This window comes from Euwallacea fornicatus, chromosome 38 (genome assembly GCF_040115645.1).
Source record: "Euwallacea fornicatus isolate EFF26 chromosome 38, ASM4011564v1, whole genome shotgun sequence".
Classification (NCBI taxonomy): Eukaryota; Metazoa; Arthropoda; class Insecta; order Coleoptera; family Curculionidae; genus Euwallacea; species Euwallacea fornicatus.
In genome coordinates this window covers 214,466-237,356 of record NC_089578.1, presented here as the reverse complement: position 1 = coordinate 237,356, position 22,891 = coordinate 214,466, and the positions used below count along the sequence as shown (strand labels likewise).

Here is a 22,891-nt window from a genome sequence, read left to right as displayed (position 1 = left end):
ATGTTGACCTATTGAATTCACAACACACTGATTTGGACTGAATACTTTGCTAAATGCAGAGTGCCAGTAAAAATAAAGCGATTTTGACAATTTTAAAGGTAAAAAAATCACATAAAAAAACAAAATGTCTGCTAGAAAGGGCACTTTTCAAAAACGTTTAAAGCTTTTCAGCACAAGTGCTGCACTCATGCACAGAGCAACTGAAGAAATTGATAAAGAACACGAATTCGAATTTTTCCATTAACTTCCACGAAGAAGGGAACAAAATCAATTTCTTTCAATTACATTCACAGCCAAGGGACTAGGCGAAAAGCGTCGAAAAAATGATTTAATTCGAGTAACTGGTATAAAAGCCACGAAGCACCGAATTTCCCAAAAAGATCACGTTAGCCAGTTTTTTTGGAACTCAGTGTATATTCGCATTAAAGAACTCAGTGGCGTGCCCAGCAGCACTGGCGTAAGTGGAAATATTCTGCCTACTCTAGAATGTGCACATTTATTCCGTCACGGCGTGTCCCTAGCTTCAGGGCCGTGTCCCAAACCGTTTTTGAGATATTGAAAAAAAAAATGAAACAGTGAATTTGAGAAACGAGGCGGTTTCGGACGTACCTTGAACCGACCTAAACATTGTTTTTATGGGCTCCACGTCTCCTGAAATTTGTCCGTATGTCCATGAAACACCCCGTATATAACCACTTGTAGGAATTTACATCGATTTCTATGCAATGCACACAGCTTTAGATTTTTATTTATTCGAAAATGTGACTCAAAAGCAGAACAAAAACACCAACTTCGTAGCGAATACTGAACAAGATTTCAGACGACTGGTATCTTTTAATGGGTGTTGTGCGGTGTTGTTTCCTATAGGTAATTCCATTAAAGTCAGTTTATTCCCTCCATAATGGTCCAATCCCCCCTTGTCTTCATTTTTTCCGGTCCCATGTTGCTGACAGTAATTGCAGCATAATTCTTAAGTGTAACTTGATACTGCAAACCGAAGCACCTAATAAAATTGATGGAGACTTTCCTCCATCAGAAAACTCGAAGAAGGTGCTCGCTCAGCGTGGCAGAAGGTGGGTTGGGTTGGGGGAGTTCTCTCAGTTTCTCCATGGCTCTTCTCCAGGCAAAATCCGGAGCAATTCTCCCACAACAATAAGTTCAATTTATTAGCTTGGACAGGACTACATTTCCTTTGTGTTGCTTTCGTCAAGCTTAATCCAAGTCCATTCAAAGCAGGTTTATCCATGATACCTTCGAGCGCTATCCCAAGTATCAACTTTTACATTTATCGTCGAGATTTTCGTCATCTCTTCGTTAAAACGCGGGCAATGGCGAAAATATTGCATAACGCTTCGTGCCAAGAAATACGGTTATCTACGAGGGTCGTTCGTTAAGTATCGAGGCAAATCCGTGTAGCTGAAAAACGATTTCGTGAATTAGTAGAAAAATTCTTGGGCTTCAGGTTGACGTCCTGGTGACGCCTTCTGATCAGCTGATCGGTGAGATTTTGTAAACGAAATCTATAAATCAACGAGTCCAAGATGGCGCATCCGACGGAGACCTGCACCGCGTGCGGTTATTAGATTTTTAGTCGCAGGAGGTGTTAAAGGTAGTGGAACCCGTGTAAGGATGTTAAAAGTGTATGGAAACAATCGTTTAAACCGTTCGAATATTTCCAAATGGGTTGGAAAGCATGAAAATGGCCGCGAAAGTGTCGTTAATGGGCGGCGAACTGCCTCCCTTGAATCTCGCATTGACGTAAACAACGTAGACTTTAGACGAAACGCGTGATCTCGCCTCATGATCGTTCAAAGCTGCGTGCGGCACAGATAACTCAGCGACCCGTTCAAAAACTGGGCTGGAAGTTTTTTGCGCACCCTCCTTGCAGCCCAGATCTGGCCCCTTCAGACTTCCGCATGTTCGGTCCCCTCAAGGAGGCTCTACGTGGGAAACGGTACTGCTCCAACGAAGAAGTCTAGATTCAGGCGCAATCGGGACCCCGACAGCAACCAAAAGAATTTCCCCGGCAAGGGCCTTAGAAAGTTAGAGGAGCGATGGTTTCGGAGGACTTAGTGCTGATAAGCAGCCAAAGCTTTTCATTCATCGAATAAACGGCGTTGGAGGCATATCAATTTGTCTCGTTACTCATTGAATGGCCCTCGTATCGGGCCGAACTACAGCACTGAATTCGAAATTGCAGAAGATATGTATACGTCGATTTAAGCTTAATGGTCACGAAGTATCTGCATTAAACAATTTTCTCTGGGTCCTAATGGGCTTAGTTTGGTAGGCCAAGTAGAAATCTGAGGTATTGCTGTTAGCTGGCACGGATTAACCTGCCGGATGTCCCAACAAAGGCCACCGACCGATGACAATGATACTTGGTCTGCAGGGCAATAATGGCTTTGGAGGATAATTTCCCACGAATTTTCGATAAGAATCTTGGTACCAGACTCCTTTAATCCGCACATGGATTGTGAGTAAAAAGTGGCGATTAAATTAGTTAACAATGAGCGCTAATGTTGGACAAAGGATTTTTTGTTAAAGTTGGCCATTTAAACTGTTTTTTTTTGTTTTTTTTTTTTTTTTTAGATTTAATGCTGAAGGATTTTGAACCTAAAAACCGAAATACGGCAATCCCTTTTCCGCTTTTTTAGAAAATTCAAACGACCCAAATCGACTTACGGTCGCAAACGCGCAGGGCCCCAAATTACTTGAAAATTGATGAAGGTACCTGCAGGAAAGGGAAGGATTTTTTTAAAATTGGTCGATTCCCAATCATTCAGCAGCACAGGGCTTCTGTAGAATGAAATCCAGTGCCGGGCGGGACTCGTGTCAAAACATCACGTTAAAAACGGTCGAAAATGCCCCCTATTAACCCCCACGTTACCTACTTAAAAACGAAGAAAAAAGACAAAAATGATTTTTTTGAAAATTAATTAAAAAACTATATGGCACGTACGGTGTTTTACATGAAAAAGTTGATTTTTAATCTTTCAGACTTAGCGAAAGAAATTTACGTTTGGAATTTTTGGCGTTTGCGCAGAAGTCGGTACTATCGATACGGACTTAGTACTAAAATTATAAAATATAAATTTGCGAAAAAATCTACTTCGCAGCTGCTCCGCTTCCAGCAGCTGACCACTGCAGATGGCCAGATGAAGAAATTAAGCAGAAATGGTCATTAAATAAAGCAGACAATGGAAGGCTTCGAGCAAAGAACAAAATTTGATTTTAAAGTGCGAGTTAAAGTATAAACGAAAGAGAAGAGACGAACGAAAAATTCATAAATTTTTGGACAGAGGGAAGGACATCAGTGTCCGAACTCTAACTGAATTTGAATTGGCGAGCATCGTGTGAAAATATGGAATATGGAGAAAGGAGGAATTGCAAAATGGACAGTTTCAGGCAAATATCGAAGATCGAAAAGAAAATATTTGAGAAGCGGACAAAGACAGTTACTTCGAGGGCTGAAGCTACCAATGGCAAAGAACAATGGAGAAAATCATCGTGAAAAGTTTGAAATTAAAAAAAAAGAATGAAACGAAAAGAAATGGAAGGGAGGAAGGAGCGAGGGGGCCCACGTGGTGTAAAAAGTAGTAGATTGAGGAACGCAAAGCCCTCTCAAGAGTCAGGGCTTTCCCCCTGCCTCGAGTGATACTGGGCCACAGGAGGACTGAGAATATTACTTTCACAAATTTGAATTAATGAAAAATTAATAACATAAAAAAAAATAGAAGGGAGAAAGGAGCGAAAGGGCCCACGTGGTGTGAAAAGGGGTAGATTGAGGAACACGGAGCTCTCCCGAGAGCCGGGGCTCCATCCTGTCCCGAGTGACGCTGCACCACAGGAGGATTGAGAAAATCATTTTCAAAAAATTTGAAATTTTCAAAAATAAAAAATGAAAAAAAATGGAGGCATGAAAAGGGCGAAGGGACCCATGTGATCTCAAAAAGGGTAAATTGAGGAACGCAAAGCTCTCCTAAGAGTCGGGGCTCCCCCCTTCCCGGCCTTAACATTTACAGTGAAGGGCGTCCGCTAGGAAAGACACGTTTCAGGACGAAGAACGTAAAAGAGTAATCTGAAAACTCAAAAACGATTAAAAAAACCGATTCCTATTGGTCCTCGCGTTGTGCTAAAATGAGAGCGATGGGTATTTTCACACATGTGAATGGGCCCTAATTTGCAGGATACTCAAAGCATCGCGCGATACAGAGGTGGTCCTACGAGGGTCGTCCATTAAGTATCGAGGCAAATCGACATAGCTAAAAAACAGTTCCACGAATCAACACAGAAGTTCTAGGAATTCAAGTTGGTCATCCTTGTGATGATTCCTGGCCAGCTGATTGACAATATTTAGTAAACTGCAAACCATTGAGTTCAAGATGTCGAGTCCGATTGAGAATTGCACCGCGGAAGAACAACGTACTGGTTTGAATCAGGTGTTAAACGTAGTGAAATCCATGTAGGAATGTTAAAAGTGTATGAGAACAATTGTTTAAGCCGTTCGAACGTTTACAGGTGGGTTGAACAGTTTAAAAATGGCGGCGAAAGTGTCGTTGACGAGCAGTGAACTGTCTCCTTTGAATCTTGAATTGACGTAAACAACGTAGTTTTGCGACGAAACGCATGATCTTGCTCCACGACAATTCAAGGCGGCATGCGGCATACATAACTCAATGACACATTCAAAAATTGGGTTAGAAGATTCTTCCGCATCCTCCGTGCAGCCCAGATCTGACCTGTTCAGACTTCGATATTTTTGGCCCCCTCAAGGAGGCCCTACGTGGGAAAAAATACTGCTCCAACGAGGAAGTCAAGGTTCAGGTGGCAATGTGGTTTCGACAGCAACCAAAAGAATAATATGCCATAGGCACCAGAAAGTTAGAGGGACGATGTGGGGGTATTGAGGGCATTGTGGTGAAAAGTAGTCAAAGTTGTGCATTGATTGAGTAAATAGCGTTGGAGCTATATCGATTTGTCTCGTTACTTACTGAATGACCCTCGTATATTAAAGATAGAGCTGCAATGATCCAAAGACATACTTAGAAAGTGTCGCTTCAAGTTTCTGGATATACTTCGAAGAAATGGCGTTCGGTTAAAGTTCTCTATCCTTGGCAGATCTAAAATACTCAGTAACGTATAGAGTTGCACTAAAAAATCTGGAATTCAAGAAATTTAATGTATTTTAATGAAAAGAAAGTTTAAATTCAAACTGCAGAATATACACGATAATGCATTAATCAACTACTCATTATAAGTCCATTCATTAATCCCGTGATCTACTCATAGCTATCGCATCTCTGATGTGTGACATTTGAATGAAAATGCGAGGAAGAATCTGACATGAATTGGATTTTTTTAACGTACTCAGAGAACCAAAAGTGAAGGGTACTTGTTATTTTTCTCCGTAATCTCCTGGGGTAAGAATCGATTTTTCTCCTCCAAATGGAAATTTCTTAATATCGTCAAACAGTTGCGCACAAAGCCCTCAACAGCTTCATCATTGTCGAATTTTTCCCCTCCCAGTGCCTCCTTCAACGCACCGAACACGTGAAGATCACATGGGGATAAATCCGGCCTGCAAGGAGGCCGTTCCGACGTAGGCCAGTGAATTTCTTGCATCACTTCCCTGTTCAAGTTTGCAGTGTCAGGACAAGAATTGTCCTGAAGCAGAATGACGTTTCCGGTCCAAAATTCTCGTCTATTTTCGCGACACTCAGGCTTCCTCTCAGCCAGTAGCTGGCAGCGGTAGACTGCGTTAACGTTCATGGAAAAAGTCGATGTGCAAACACCCTTTAGAACCCTAAAAGGCTGACAGGAAGACCTTTCCAGCTCAGAGGTGTCTTTTGGCTTGGGCAAGTGTAACTTCACCCTTTCTCCTCTTCTGCAAACTCGCTTGCTTTAGCTCAGGGATGTAGTGGTGTACCCAGGTGTCGTTGCAAGTGACGATACGCTGCAAAGAATTATTTCCCTGAACTGCGACACGTTCAAACAAGTATCAGGGTGCTGCCTTTTCTGTGGATCAGTCACAAGACGAGACATGCGTTCGGCCAAACTTTTCCCAAGCTTTAGCTCACTTGAAGTGATGGTATGGGCACTGCCATCGCTTATGGCTAGCTCACATGCAATATGGGCAGTGGGCAATCGTTGACCACCTTCGAGAATGCGGCGATCAGTGCTGGGTGACCTGGTCCGAGGGCGGCAAGCATGGGGCTCTTTCTCCACTGCTTCTCGTCCTTCCAGAAACTTCTTATACATTCGTGCAGTTGGGTTTTCTCCACGCCGATTTCTCCGAACTGGGCTTTAAGTCTTCGAAAGATTTCTGCTCGTTTTATACCTTCACATGTATGAAATTTTATAAAAATGCGTTGCACAACTTGAGGGTGTACTTCGTGCTCACTCATGGTGATTCCGACTAAAACCGCGGCCTTCAGAAACTAGGCAAAGTGAACGTAGTTTTGTGATATTCCTAGTTACGAGGGTCATTCAATAAGCAACCAAACAAATTGATATAGCTCCAAAACTATTTATTCGGTTAATGTCGACATTTTCGTTGAAGCAGTATTTTTTCCCACGTAGAGCCTCCTTAAGGGGACCAGACATATGGCAGTCTGAAGGGGCCAAATCTGGGCTGCAGGGAGGGTGCGGAAGAATCTCCCAACCCAGTTTTCGATTGCATCACTGAGTTACTGCGCCGCGTGCGGCCTTGCCTTATTGTGGGACAAAATCACACCTTTCGTCAAAGGTCCGCGACGTTTAGTGCGACTGGCAGGTTTTAACTTGTTTCTCAACACATCAGTGAATTGTTAGCCGTGGATGCCAGTCACTCTAGTTCAACAACCAGGGGAGGAAGTTCGCTGCTCATCAAGGACACTTTCGCAGCAATTTCAGAGTATTTCAACCCACTTGTAAATACTCGAACAGTTTAAACAATTGTTCTCATACACTTTTAACATCCTTATATGGATTTTACTACTTTTAACACCTTCTGCGGCTGAAAACCTATTAACCGCACGCGGTGCAATTCTCGATCGGTCTTGCAATCTTGAACTCGCAGCCTGCGTATCGCCAGAAGAGACGGGAGTTTTCGATCAGGATTGTCATGCTGCTTCACGACTATGCCCGCCCTCACGTAGGCTAGCTGACCAGGGAAAAATTCACTGACCAACGTCGGAACGGCCTCCCTGCAGTCCGGATTTATCCCCATGTGATCTTCACGTGTTCGGTGCGTTGAAGGAAGCACTGGGAGGGGAACAATTCGACAATGATGAGACTGTTGAGGGCTTCGTGTGTAACCGGTTGATGACATTAGGAAATTTCCATTAGGATGGAAAAAACCTATTCTTAACTCAGGAGATTACGTAGAAAAGTAACAAGTACCCTTCACTTTTAGTTCTTGTCTGAGTACGTTAAAAAAATCCTATTCATGTTTGATTCCCCCTCGTTTTTCATTCAAATGACACACATGAGAGATGCGATAGCTATGAGTAGATAACGAGATTAGTGAATGGACTTATAATGAATATTTGATTAATGCATTATCGTGTATATTCTGCAGTGTGAATTTAAACTTTCTTTTCATTAAAATACTTTAAATTTCTTGAATTTAAAATTTTTTATTGCAACTCTATACGTCATTGAGTAGTTTAGCTCTGCCAAGGATAGAGAACTTTAACCAAACGCCATTTCTTCGAAGTATATCCAGAAACTTGAAGCGACACTTCCTAAGTATGTTTGAGAATGACTTCAATCTATTCGGAACATTGCAGCTCTATTTTTCATATACGAGGGTCATTCAGTAAGTAACGAGACCAATTGATACAGCTCCAGAGCTATTTATTCAGTCAGTGCGAAATTTTTGCTGCATTTCAACCTAATCCCCCTCAACAGTGATACCCCTGCCCCGTCGCTCCTCTATCTTCCTAATGCCCCTGGCATATGATTATTTTAGTTGCTGTCGGAGCGATGTGTGCACCTGAGTTTTGAGCCGTATTTTTCCCACGTAGAACCTTAAGGGGACCAGACACGTGGAAGTCTGAAGGGGCCAGATCTGGACTGTAAGGAGGGTGCGGAAGAACCTCCCAGTCCAGTTTTCAGATGCATCATAGAGTTATCGGTGCCAAATGTGGCTTTCCATTATCGTGGAGCAAAATCACACCTCTCGTCCAAAATCCACGTTGTTTAGGTCAACGCGAGGTCCAAGGGGGCGGTCAGCTGCGCTGCTCATCAACGACTCTCTCGCGGCCCCTTGAAACTCTTCAAGCAACGGTTTATACCATTGTTCTCGTACACTCTTTACGTCCTTAGACGGATTTCACTCCCTTCAATTCCTTCTGCGACTGAAAATCTAATAGCGGCACGCGGGGCAGTTCTCGCTTGGACCTGCCATCCAGATCCCCAGCCTGCCAACTGACCAGGAGTCATCGTAAGGTCGCCAACTTGAAGTCCTAAGACTTTCGTCTTGATTCGTGGAGCCCTTTTCAGATTTTTCTCGCCGCTTAGCGAATGACCCTCGTATGGCTCGTCGGCTCGCGAGCGCCCTCTCGAAGCCGCACGAGGGGAACTCTAACACTTGACTCACCCCCGTACAGACCTTTATGGTCAGTCGCGCTATGTCTGTAGGCTCTTCTGGGAGGAGGACGTCGCTTGTGGCGGCGCTGCTTCTATTCCTGCGGTTAAGTGAAAATCACTGTGCGATTATTACTTTATTCTTATTGTTATCTGCCCTTCAAATCTGCGGAATTGGGCCAGGACCGGGTTCCTCAGGTAAATGCGCGAAGAATTTTTTTGTCGAAATTCAAATTGGGCTTTGTCCGGGCTGGACGAATGCGACTTAACCTGGACCTGGGCCGTCCGGCCAGGCCGGTCCGGGCATAGAGCTTCTCCAGCGACGGTAAAAGCTCCGTTAAATGAACGAAGGATTAATAAGTTCGAAATCCGGACGCGTGTTGTCCTAAATTGTTTCAACTGAAATAGAAATTATCTGCAGCATTATACGCGTATAAAATGCAAGTACTGGTAATTGGGTGTACCAAACGAGGTACTTAATTATTGTATTAATCCCGCATTTGGAATAATTTATCTGGACTGGTTTTGATCGACAGCCTTGATTTACTAAGCACGGGTATTGCACAAGTTAATGAACTAGAAAAATATGCAATTCGTCACACTGCTGGCATTAGTGCTCGTTTACCATGGATGAAAGTAAGATGTTCGTTTTAATCCGCACGTTTTCGAAGCCTTGGACATGCTGAGGATTCGCCCTCCTCCGCTCAGTCCGGAGCGCACCCCCTTTAGCGCGAACGCCGCACTCTGCCGGGCCCGGTGCGGATTACCGAACGGTCCGGATTAACGAACACTGAGGGAAAAATCATGCTTCCTAGACGTGCATCAATCTGGTTTTGACAAGATGTGCGGGGTGTCTCAATTTGGAGCGTTTCGACGGGAACAGCCTGTTTCCCGACTAGAGAGAAGAAAGCCCGCTCGGGGCGCGCGAGCTCGATTTTCGAGAATCGATATCGAAAATATTTTTCCGGTTATCGCCGCAGCCCCCCAAATTATATACTGAACGTTTTTCGATTATTCAAATCGCCAATAACCTTTTAATTTGTTAAAATTTTGGAGTGGCGCAAAAACGCCACTACAACACCCCCCGACAGGAATCTAATGGGGTGCTCAAATCTGTTCCGCTGTTCGCCGTTTTCCTACAAATTGCTGCAACTTCACTTTATCAAACATAAATCATCGGGGGCCGCGGCTTAGCGAAATAGACAATTTTAAACCCTTTTCAGCGATATATACACTGGGTTGCAAGAGAAGCGGCTCACCCGATTTTGTTGGCAAATTCGAAGCTTTATAACTGTTACACGAATGATTGGAATTCGGTAATTTTTTCGAAGTTTTATAGCCTGGCCCCTGGGCTATTAATGTAAATGGACTATTAATGCAAACGGATTTTGTTCCTCCCTCCATGGAAGTTAATGGAACAATTTCGATTAGCGTTTTTGTCACTTTTCTAAGCCATTCGGTGCACGAATGCGGTACTTATGTTAAAAGTCTTTAAACGTTGTTGGAAAGTGCTCTCTTTAGCGAACATTTTGCCTCCCAAATCACTGTTTTACCTTTAAAATGGGGAAAATAGCAGCGTTTTTACTGGAACCCTTCCATTCCTCCATTTAGCAAAGAATCCACCCCTACTAATAAAGTGCTGAATTCGAGTAGCTTGTGGAAAAACAATTGCGCCCATAGGTGACGTTTGACGTTGCGCAGTAGACGTTCTTTTAACCACGGCGCATAGAGGTCTTCAAAAATACGAAGATACTGGAAGCGCTGTCTAAAGGGCGGGTTTTGGTAAAAAACAGTCCTCAGAGACGGTCGCTGCGCATGACTACAGATTTAATGCAATCGATTCAGCACTGTAGTGGATGGGCAACGAAACCTGCAACAGGTGCGAGGTACCACAGCTGGCAAACAAACTGCTTGTAGATGTCCTAAGTTATCTCCAGAACACCCCACAGCGCACCGAAACTTCGTTGCAACCCACGGACCATGGAGCATTCAAGAAAGGCTCCGTGTCTTATTCACGGGTGAATCAAGATTTTGCTCAATATGGTCGATGGTCGAAAGCGAATGTAGCCAAAACTGAGAAAAATTCAACCAAGAGTGGTTTATGAAACGACAGAATTTCAATGAAGGCTCAGTCATGGTCTGGGGTGGAATTTCGATGAACGGACGTACACCACTTCACGATTTCCGTGTGCTGAGTTAGCTGGTCCTAATTTCGTCCTAATGCTTGATAATGCCAGATCATGTGTAGCAGCAATCGTTGCAAATTTCATAGCAACTGGAGGTATCCACACATTGCAATGGCCTCCGCGAAGTCCAGATTTGAACCCAATTGACCCTCTATAAGATGAATTCGAGTGCAGAGTGCGTTCTTGCGATGGGCCTCCAACAGCTCTAGAAGAAATGCGTGATGCATTATTTGGAGAGTGGAAAATCGTACCAGACTGAGTCGTACTGAACTTAACTTCCAGTATGCCAAGAAGAGCAAGATCTCTAAGAGTTGCTAGAGATAGCAATACGCGCTACTGAGTGGATTGAATTTGGTAATTTTGCCTTGTTCAGAACGCAATTTTTCAGTAAATATGTTCAACTAGGACCTTTTGTGTTCGCAGTACATTGATTTTGATTGGTTCCTTTGCTAAATTGGGGGTTCCAGTAGAAAAACCGTGATTTCGACAATTTTAAAGATAAAATATTGAATTGGAAAACGAAATGTTTGCTAAAAAGGGCACTTTCCAACGACGTTTAAAAATTCTTAACACAGGTGTTGCGTTCATGCACAGGGTGATTAAAAAAATATAAAAAACGCGAATATCAATTTTTCCGCTAAATTCCATCGAGAGAGGAATAAAATGCGTTTCTTCCATTTACTTTAACAGCCAAAGGCTATAAAGCTGAGAAAAAATGATTGAATTAGGATAATTGGTACACAAGTTATAGAGCTTAGACCCTGACAAAAAACCGGTTTGAGCCAGTTTTCTCAGAACTCAGCAAAACTTCATTTGCTGCCTGGAAATTTTCATTTGATGATATATAACATTTCAACTTATCATATTTTTCAAAATTTTCGTGCCCTCTAACTAGACACTAAATACCAAATACTGAGAGTAAATATAACAAAAGGAAACTAAAAATGAATTGTAATAAACCAGTAGCGCCGGTAAAACCAAAGACTCAGTAGCTGCGTCATTGTTTTAACGGCAGTTTTCATAGAAAACTTATGTTAAAAAAATTAGTACCTTGTCCTTATTTCCTTAAACAAATACTAAATTTATATACAGGGTGAGTTTTTTAAGTGTAGCACTTAAATTAATAAAATAATAATAAAAGAGGTTCAAATAACGAAGGGGCTGTATGCAGAGGGAAAACTTTGGGCATTATCCCTGTTTCGATTCCAGGTCACCTTCAGGCTCTATCGAGGTCATTTAAGTTTTTTCAAATAGAAACCCCGCTTTTTTTACAGATGTTGATTTATCTTCGAAAACGAACATGTTTTTACTTGAAAAATGTTTTAATCAATTCATAATTTTCGGACCAATTGGCATTTTTGAAAAATTTCTCTTTGAACGAAGAACGGCTGTGTCAATACATTCGGCAGAAAGAATCGCACAAAAACGTAATAAATAGGTGTTTTATCAGTTTTTTGACCCGCAGTTCCGCTCGCTTTACCACAGTTTCACTTCAATTTTGGAATTGAAAACATTCCAAAATAGCAGCGCGTTTTTCAAAAAACGAAAAAATTCGTTTTTGGCCTTAAGCATTTTTCAAAAATTCAGCCCGTGACAACAAAATCACTTTTCTTCGATCTATTCAGAAAACAGTTTTTTCCTGTCAAAACTTCTCAAATTGAACCACCCTGTACGTAACTTCTCAAGCTAGCATTGGCGTACGTGAATACATTATATGGAGCATACAATTCGACATATGAATATTTTCAAAATTTTGAAAACGATCAAACCTCTATGAATGTACAGGGTCATTCCCCGTATTTTTCCTCGGCCCTAAAATCTTCATTTGCGAAAATATGGAAAAAAGAGTTTAGACGAATATTTTAGTTTTCGTTGGGAATGATCAGAAAACGACGTCGGATGAAACGAACAAGAGTCGGAAAGCTGTCAAAAAATGGCAAGTTGCGTTCCTTTTTTTTAACAAAACACCCTGTATATTTACTCGCATATACTTGAACGAATTTGTAATTAAGAATGACTTTTTCTCTCAGGTGCTGGTAGAAGTGTGTGTTATTTGAGTCTTGTTTTTATTCTCGAATGTGGCATTTTGGGCTTGGACCAGCAGTTCTTGCAGAAAAATGATTCGATATTTCGATCGATTCGGGAACATCATCTCGTGTCGCCCAAGCAACACACGAATTAAAAGCTGACACTGCATCAGAATCTGTGACTAAACGTGGAATTTCCAAAACATCGTCAGAATCCCTGTCAGAACGGGAAGCATCATCGATCTCTTCAATGATGTCAGCTTCAGTTAATTCATTGCTGAATGCTTTACCATGTATTACCCACACTTTCATCTCTTCTTCAGTTTTTTCGTCAATCTTTTCCCCAAATCTGCTTCTAGTTCGTCGTCTAGCTCTGAGAGATTGGGCTCGGTGATTTGTCAGACCAACTTAGCAAATGGGATTTCATCTTCCTCGTCACTGCCACAAGCACTTGCTTCGTGTGATTTCACCTTACTCCACGATTCTTGCATTAAATTCCCCCCAAGCTTCGTCTAAAGAGAAAACCCTTCAGATCAACGCTTTTCAGTGATTCTGATATATCGCATTCGGAATCGACCGTTTCTTTCAGGGATTTTTGGTGATAACACGTGTCCACTGCCTGCATAACATGTTGGTCCTCTGACTGCATCAACGGTGTACAACTTGGAGGAAGAAATGACACAGGAATTTTATTATCATGGCTGGAGAGCTGGTTGGGGTGCATTGTCCAGTTGCATCTGGACTGAGACCGAGTTCCTTTATTTTGGTCTGACTGATGGTCAAAACTCATGGTGAAACCATTCAGTAAAAATATCTGTGGTTGACCTCTGTGACCAACGGGAATTTCGACGTTTCTGAAGGTGCAGGAATTGGCGAGATCCAGAAGGGGGCATGAAAGTGATCCTTCTTTGCATGAGGGAAGTCCGCTTCCATCAGCATTACAAATCTGATACAAAAGCAAATTTTTTTACTTAACAATTGTGCAACGGAGCCATAGTCGCCGGACAGCGATTGTCCGCACATGGCGAATATCGAATCTATCCTTGAATGTGCGAAGCCGACCAGAGCTTGCCTTGAAATCATCTTTTTAAGTGCGGAGAACAAGCCCAAACCGGATCTTTGACTATCCGCACACCAGCAATAGATACGTCAGACGCCACGATCTTTACGTTAAAACGCAGGGCGGGGACTCCCCGATGGGGCGATGGAAATCCCCGATCACCAACCATGGTGGCGCAGTTCAAAAGGCGACAGCCACCAAGTCTTCGCCCGTTAACGTTCGGATTAAGGAGGTCGCACTGTATATATCACGGTTCTTAGATTACAAAAAGATTAAATTTGAAATTTCTATAAAACCATTTATGTATGCGTCTGACCTTTCAATTATTATTGCAATCCATATTAGGCCTGCAAAGATCAATGTGGCATTCTGAACTTGACTATGGCCGGTGATGAAATAAAAGATAATTGTATTTTAAACATGCAGTTTACCTCTGCTCTAATATGCCGCGTTACCAATAAGGATGTCCATGCTGCGTATGCAGAAGGACGGCACTTAGGATGGTCCACATGACGGCACCTCTGGACGTCCGGAAGTGGTGCGGCCATCGAAGTCCATCACTGGGTGATGCAGCTCAAGATGAGCAGGAAATCGTGTTGCAGAAATAGAACAATTCTCGAGATTGACCGAATCCCATGTCGTTCACGATAGATCAACATTTTTTACCAGTTAAATTGCAGCAGCATTGCTAAAATGCTCTTTAGGGGTAAAGTGGACAAAAGCTAAAAAAAAATTGACAATTTTTTTTTTTTTAATTCGAAAAAGACCAAAAATTTCTTTTTTTTTTTTTAATTTGATCAATATTATGACTCTGCAAGCTCTAAGCATCGATATTTGGTTTACCCTCCCCTTGCGTCAATTCCGTGTTGGTATGCTTTCTGATACCTTCTTGCATTGTGGTGTGATTCGAATCCATTTGGCCGAGACATCCTTCCATAATTTCTGCGTACTGAAGTATTGACATCAGCGAGCGATCCCTTAAGCTAAGCCCAGAGGTAGTCCGTGGGGTTTAAATCGGGAAATCGCGGCGGCCATTCCAAGATATTACTTTTGTCGGCGTATTTAGGATCATCATCCTGCTACGTTCTGTACGTTCTTTGAGTATTTCAAGGCTTCCTACCAAACGACGCTTTAAATTTGCACGTAGCCGATGGCAGTCAACCTCCCTTACATTTTCCGGATCGAACCGACCCCTTTTGATTTGAAGCGTCCCCATATCAGTATACTGCCACCCCCGAATTTCATTGTTGGTTTAACACCTGTTTCCCGTTCCTGCGTGTTCGCCCTTTGCACATCCACTGAACTTTCAGTAATGCCACACACGTTTGATCAATCTCGAGAGTGAGTGGACATTTCCCATTTCTCTAACTCCCTCTTAACATGCAACTACCAAGAGGAACTCTATTTCAGCTGCAACATCAATCGATGCCCGCATACTCGCAAGTTTTCACGAATTATCTAATCGCGATCTTCCACAATCGACTGAAGCATTTCCGGACCACCCTGTAGCGATGCTGTTTGGCAATGATAAAAAAGAATGGTTTTTGTTCCTTTCAAAAAGCTTAAAGGACAGATTACAGAATACTGCAACAAGAAGAAGCGTCCAAACTAAATCTGGCAATTTAATCCCGAGTTCGGGTTCAACATTTGGCAACAGCGCATGAACTGAAACAGACATCTTTAATTAACAGATCCTCACCGAAATATCGTGATAGAACTTTTATGTAATTAGGCCACGCCCGTGCCGATCAGGCAAATCGTGATGTGCTACGATTGGCGAGAAAGCTGCCGAAAATGCACGAATATCTTTGATCTAGATAGACACCCGGGAACACACAAATTGCACAATGATAACTTCGAAATTAGTTTCTTAGCCGGTTTATATTACGTGATGAGTTGCGACTGATTAAAATTTTCGCTTCATAATTTTGCAGTTTGAGATGATAGATGGGAGCAATTCTGTCATTTTAAAGTTCCGATCGAAGCCGTGCAACGTGCATTTACGAGGATATTTTCAGCAGAGAGATCGGGTCAAGGAACGCCTAAAAAGTCGGTTCTGTTAACTAAAGCTACGGTTTCTTAGGAAAACAATGCCGTAAACTAGCGACCGTAATGCGGCGTCAACAATACTTTCCATCGTGAATAATAGTCGTGTCTACCGGTACCTAATCTCGGCATGAATTTAAAATGTATTAGCAAACGTGTTGTAGTGACCGTTATGTTATGGCACAGGTTTCCTTGGACATCTTAGGAAACGTATGCCATCTCCAAATACCTGCGTGCTCCTGTTCGCTTTTGAGCTGCAGCAACTCCTGATGAAACGTTTTACTTCATACGTATCAGCGCCGCGTCCACTCTTTCCACTAATCGTTCCCTAGTAAAAATTGGTATCGCATGGACCAATCTCTTGCACGCGTGATAATCAAGTGGAGCTAAGTCTGGAGATCTCGCAGGCCACGCAATTGGTCCATTCCTCCCAATCCAACGGTAGGGGAATTCCTCACCTACAAACTCTCTTAAGGTGCCTCGATAATGTGCTGGACAGCCACCATTGTGGAAAAAGACATTATTTACCATCTTCAATTGGCGGAATCTCGTCTGAAACGCCGGGAAGGGTTTTCCGTAGGAAATGCAGGTAATTGTCTCCGTTTATGTTATCTGGCGAGTAATACGGCCCAATTAAGCTTCCACCCATAGCAGCTGCTCAAACTTTCGCGTTGAATTTTCTTTGAAAACCTGCTTCTTGAAATGAGGATTTTCTCCAATGTTGCTCTAATAATGGAGATCGTGGAAATTTGTTATTCCTTCGCAAGAAATTTTCGACTCATCTGTCCATGAGATGCTTTTTTAAAAAGGTCCTTCCTCAAAGCCAGCATTTAGGACAAACGGTCAAGGGTTCATTCGTCGCACTGGGTCACCTTCCTCTAAACCCTTCACGGGTGTATCAGGATATGGATATTTATCTTCACTTTCCTAATGGAGACCATACTTTCCATTTAGATATATCAAACTGACTGGCGGTTTGCTTTATACTTTGTGTCGGATCATCTTCGTCCGATATCTGTTCAATTTCAGGGATACGCCTGTGGTGTTCATCACTTCCTCCGGGTTCCTGAAGACTGCGCTTATTCGGCGATATGTGCACATAACAACCCGAATGTTGGGAAGCCTTCTTCCAAGAAATCTGTCTTGGAAGAGCCTCCGTGCAGCGGCAGCTCTTCCATGGACCATCGACATATTCCGCAAACTACATTATGAAAGGTTTTGAATAAACAGCTAAGAGCAGCACTCTAACTAAGATTAAAACGCAGCTTGACGGTTTATCCACTTCTATGGTGGCTATGGAAACCAAAAATAATTGTTTTGCTGGAATACTTGGCGATGTCATTAATTCCAAAATTTTCCAGTATGGTTGCTGGTCAGCACACTATCTAGTTAACCTAAGGGAATTTTTAGATGAGGGATTCCTGTCTCGTCGGATTGCGGGACATGGGCCGACTTTGTGGCCTGCGGGGTCTCCAGACTTGACCTCGCTCGATCATCACGCGGTACCAATTTTTACTCGGGAACAACTAGGGGAGAGAATCAGTGGGGCATTTATGCAAACGGAGCACAGTTAGGGGTTGCTACAGCTCAAATGCGAACGTGAGCACGCATTTTTTTTTTTAATGTGACCCTTTAGGGTCACATTTTATTTTTTATTACGTTTATAATTATCAAATTAATATTCGTAATTATTTATTTTCTACTTCGTGGCTTGATATGAGTTTTTTTAATAAATTTAAATAAATATTTAGTTCTTGAATCCTCCGGCATTCTAAGAACTCACGTATTTTCTGAAAATTTGCACTCTTCTCGGCAAATGTCTTCATTTTTAAAGCCGTTTTTAACAGAGAATTATTTGGCAAATGTGCACACTGAGTGTTCATAGGTTAATTTCTCTAATTTTTTAAAAATTATTAAGAATCCTTTCAACCAAAGGAGGTTTTTCAGCAATTTGAACTAACATACACCTGAGCGTTTGAACGAAATTCACGCTTGAACTTGACCCTTCGCTTCATTTCAAGCTCGTAAGATCATGTTTACGACGTTCCAAGTAAGCAACAAAGCCACTTTAGACGTTTTCACTTAAAAAATTCGAACAATCTATCTATATACAGGGTGATTTCGAAGTTGGAGCAATCCTTCCACCAGCGAGTAGGGCTTCAAAAAATAAGGTTTTTTCCTTTGAAGGTTTTTCAAAGTACCTACATCCGCGGAGATACAGGGTGTCCAAGTTTTATTAAAAAAAATATATATATTAATAACTGCCAAAGCGCTTGAGATAATTAAGCAAAATTATGCAGGTGTGGGAGGGAAATTTTTCGATAAATAAAATTATTTTTGGGTTCGCCAGCGGCGCGCCGTCGAAAACGTTGTTTTGATACTTTTGAAATAAAAATGGTGCGCCACTGATTTTTCTATAAATAAAAAATTGTTATTGAATTAGAAAATTTAGGTTCAGGTTAATTCAGTGGCTGTTTAGAAGTTTAGCCAAAACCCAGAAATTGTGCAAACTTGTTTTCTGGTAACAATCATCGAAGTAATACTTCCGATACAGCTCTACTGTGACTAACGCCTACGAAATGTTAATTTTTTAAATAAAACTTCCACACCCTGTATCTTCCTTAATGTTGGTAATTCAAAAGAATCCTCTTCTTCGAATCCCCCATTCGCTGGCGAACGGACAACTCCGACTTTGGAGCCACCCCGTATATTAAAAAATTTAGTACATTTCTGTGACGAGGCTCAATGTACTTCCACCCTTCAATAATTGTGAAAAGCGCAGTTAAATCGAAGAAAATGAAAAACCCACCTAATGTAACACTTGGTATATAGGTGCGTATGGTTGAGTCCACTGAAAATCGTGTAGTGTATCGCTCTCTAATTATGAGATTCGCTCTCGCTCTCTATTGTAAAGACTTGCAAGATACTCTGTATACATGACCACCCATAATCAGAGAAATTCTCTTCATTTTCATTTATCATGACTTTTGGTTTTTAGCAACCTTAATAATATGCTAAATCATCTGCATATCTCTCGTGGTTTCAACCAAGTTACTCAGACTGAAATCGTCTAACTCGTCTGCCAGCAGCCATAAATTCAGTTTTTTCTGCTTGGGACGTTGCCACTTCTTGACCAATCAGACTCTAAATCGTACGAAATTTGTTCTTGGTCATTTTCGATAACTGAAAAAAATTCTCGAGGTATTCGCGGATCTGCGATTCGGGATCTTGGTCGGTTTAGGGTGCGGCCATTAAAAATATATATATTTCTTAGACTTGTCCCGACCGACCTCCGAGAAGCTCCCTCTGTTGGGGACAACATACAGTGTGGCCCGTGAAGTCCGCATCACATGTCACGTTCTTTTGCTCGTGAGTTCGTCTCTGTGCTTCGGAAATGACGAGAAACGACATGTGAGCGCCTGTAATCGCGAAATTGCAATTGTTTTCTAATTTCAAAATCGGCCATCATTTCTCAAAATTTTTGAAAAATCGCTAAGGAAAGAGATTCTCTTATTTTCTGCTAAAAATGTTAGGTCGCCGCAGAAAGTCGAACATTGGCAGCAAATAAGGAACCGCGAAAATTTTTCCCTCGTGATTTTTCAAAATTTTGAGAAATGACAGCGGATTTTGAGTGTTGAAGAAATGCAACTTGACAGTTATCGAGAGTCGTTTGTTTTTCGATTCGGACGTCATTTGTTTTGCGATTCGGACGTCATTTGTTTTCCGATTCGGACGTCATTTGTTTTCCGATTCGCACGTCATTTGTTTTCCGATTCGGACATCATTTGTTTTCCAATTCGGACGTCACTTGTTTTCCAATTCGGACGTCATTTTCAGCCATTTGCGAGGCGCAGCTTGAAGGCGCAGCCGCAATTCCCCCGAATTGGTAAGTGGAAAAATTCCGCGCGTGACGCGGACTTTACGGGCCGCACTGTATAAAAAGCTCGTATAAGATCGATCGCCTTATTAGAGTTAATCAAATGGCACATCACCTGAACGACGAATTAGAATGTTGTAACGTTCCTTGCGCCCACACCAACTCCTAAACGGTAAGCAAATAACGCCCAAATTCGGTAAGTACCTGTTACGTCCTCGCAGCTTACGATCGACCGTTTCCTGCCCGGTCATTATCGCACTTGTGACGACTCTTACGGCGAGCAGAAACAGAATTTCTTCGTTTTTAGGTTTACCGTAGATTATTTTATTTCATCGAGAATTTCACGTGAAATTTGAGACGCAAAACATTTCATTAAGGGGAGCGCTAGACCGTAGCGAAGCCGTGGATGTGCAGAATAGGTGTGAAGAAAGTATTAATTTCGGATGAAATCGTATTTGAATTGGTTCGACTTCACTCGGACCGAACTAATTCGCACGTGAATTCGGCGTGTAAAATTGCTTTCTACACAATAGATTCTAATGAAAACCTTAACGAATTTTTCGAGGAAAATTTTAGCAGCACGCTGCCGATCTTCAGTGGAAAATCCGGGAAAAATCTGTTTTCGCAGCTCGGAAAATTACCTTAATAATTATCTTCGAGTTTCCACGAAGCCCAAAACGCCTTGATTGTCGCCTTCAGGGCAGATCGCTAAAAATCACGCATTTTAGCCATTTTCTTCCGTTTTCAGGATGAACAGCTGAAGATGACCTCAAATAGGCTAGGGCAGGACGCAACTCGCCGAGTTAGGTTGAATCAAGTCCTGGCCATCATAGTTCGGAAAGAGGGTTGCCGAGGTGATCCAGGAGACTTCTGGATGTACGAGAATGGCTATCTGCTATTTCAGGTGAGCCAGTTAAGTGAATCAAATGCGTCGTTCCAGCAGTACCTCCAGGCTCCGTACTGCTGCTCCCTCGTCGGGGTCCAAGTTCCAAAAAATCACCGCAGTTGCGGGTTCCAGTGAGCGTGAAGTCGCCATCGGCCCTTGTGCCCTCTCTGCACTCAGATCTCGCCTCATGCTGGGTGGCTAATTGTGGGGTGTGGAGTCCAATATTTCAGAAAATTAAGAAAGTAGGAAGATTCGCACAAAGTTTTTAGTACATTTTAAACCTATTTTCAAGTCTACAGGGTCTCCCGTACAAGTGTGGCAATAACAAATAAGATTTTTTTTTAAATAAAAACCTCAAATTTTTTGCCATTTAAGAATTTCCCGTTAAGTTTTAAGGTCAGTTAATATCTGGTATTTTTTCGTTAAAATTTACCGTTCCCGAATTATTCGGGAAAATTGCAAATTTCGACACCTGCAAGGTCCCATGGGAACCGGTGCTGCGCTCTGGCCGCAGCGAATTGCGGAATCGGTCTCCCGGAGCTGCAACAGGACTCAACAAGCTCTATGTTGACGCATTTGAATTTGAGGAAAAGTCTTCAGCAACTACCAAAATATATCTCCGAAGTTGCATCGACTTCAAACCTCAGTAACTTCCTTATTTCGAACGAAATGCCCCAACTTGCTCAGCGGCATCGCGTTCAGAATTCAAAAATCTAAAACTTTTGTTAACGTTACCTCATCCCTAAATCCAGCCGTTTCTGAGTTCTCGAAAACTCTCCCCTTTCGACTTCTAAGTGTTCTGATAGTCACATCAATGACGTCAGCAGCTGTCCGTTGACAGCAAGCACTGTTGACAGCAAACAAATGATTCTGAATCTAATGTCAATTTTGTCAAATATTACGATTTCTGTTAATTTTGCTCAAATTTACTTGCTACTTGACTTAAATTTAATTGCTATTTGACTTAATTAAATGTTAACAAAGTTACCCTAAATCATAATATATGTCAAAATTGACAATAGATTCGAGTTCATTTGTCTGCTGTCAACTGTGCTTGCTGTCAACGGTCAGCTGCTGACGTCGCCGATGAGACTATCGAAACACTTAGAAGCCGAAAGGGGGCAATATTCAGTACTGGCAGCACTTAGGGATGGGGCAATGTTGACAAAAGTTGTAGATTTTTGAATTCTGAATACGATGGCGTTGAGAAAATTGGGCATTCCATTCGAAGTAAGCGACTTATTGACGTATGCAATTTCGTAGACATATTTCGGTGGTTGTGGAAGACATCTTCTCAAATTCAAATGAGATAACACAAAGCTAACTAACTCCTCTTGATGCTCCAGATGGTCTATTTTGGAAATTGGCAGCGGCGATTTTCTATGGGACATTGCAGCTGTTAAAATTTTCGGAATTTTTCGTATAATTCGAAAACGGTAAATTTTAAAGATACGGTGCGTCGCACAAACTCTCCATAAAATTTAAGGAGAAATCATAAAATAGGAAAAAATTGGGAGGTGACATTGAAATAAAAATCTAACTTGGTATTTGCCACACTTTTATGGCGGACCCTGTAGATTTGACAATAATTAAAAAAATACTGACTTTTTACATACTAAAAACTTTTCTGCGAAACTTTTTATTTTAAATCGCATAGCTGCTGAGATATTGAACTTTCTCGCTATAAATAGCCACCCCGTAGATATTACCTCAGTATCCTAAAGCTGCAGTATAAATCAAATCTTCATCTGTGAACTAGAAATGAGGACAAAAAGAGGTTTAAAGAGATACTGAAAATCTAACTATATCAGTAGGAAAACAAGAGATGAGATCAAAGTGATGGACGTAAGGGGCAAAATATTATAATTAAAAGGCACAAATTTCAAAGAAAAAAAAATGAAAAAAAAAAGAAAAAAAAAGGAAAAAAGAAAAAAAAAGAAAAAAAATCGTGTTAAATTTTATTTGATGAATTCAGGATGAATAATGTTATTACATAGACTTTCTGGGGGAGAGAGCAAGAGATAGGAGATGGACGAAGAAAAGAGAAAAAAATAAAAAAAAACAGAATAACACAATAATCCAAGCTATATTAATTTTAATTAAAAAATATAGGATTTTTGGTGATTAAACGCTAAAAAAGTTACTTTAGAAGAATCTGCAGCAGTGACGAATTGTATAGATTGTGTTAGAATGTTTAATAGTTTAATTGGTGATAAAATTAGATTTCTAAGCGAGCTC

At 41.7% G+C, this 22,891-nt stretch overlaps 1 protein-coding gene across 3 annotated transcripts in view; it reads left to right on the top strand.

The window, feature by feature from the left end:
- Window positions 1-22,891, top strand: part of knockout (Stork-head domain-containing protein knockout) — an 87,573-nt gene that overhangs the window by 50,655 nt on the left and 14,027 nt on the right. For 2 of the 3 annotated variants that reach the window (XM_066301229.1, XM_066301228.1), the window contains exon 2: window positions 20,516-20,671. In XM_066301229.1, coding sequence (XP_066157326.1) covers window positions 20,531-20,671 — 141 coding nt within the window. In that variant the 5' untranslated portion in view covers window positions 20,516-20,530. Of the gene's footprint in view, window positions 1-19,828; window positions 19,940-20,515; window positions 20,672-22,891 lie in introns of those variants that run through there. The other variant, XM_066301230.1, reaches the window with a different exon arrangement.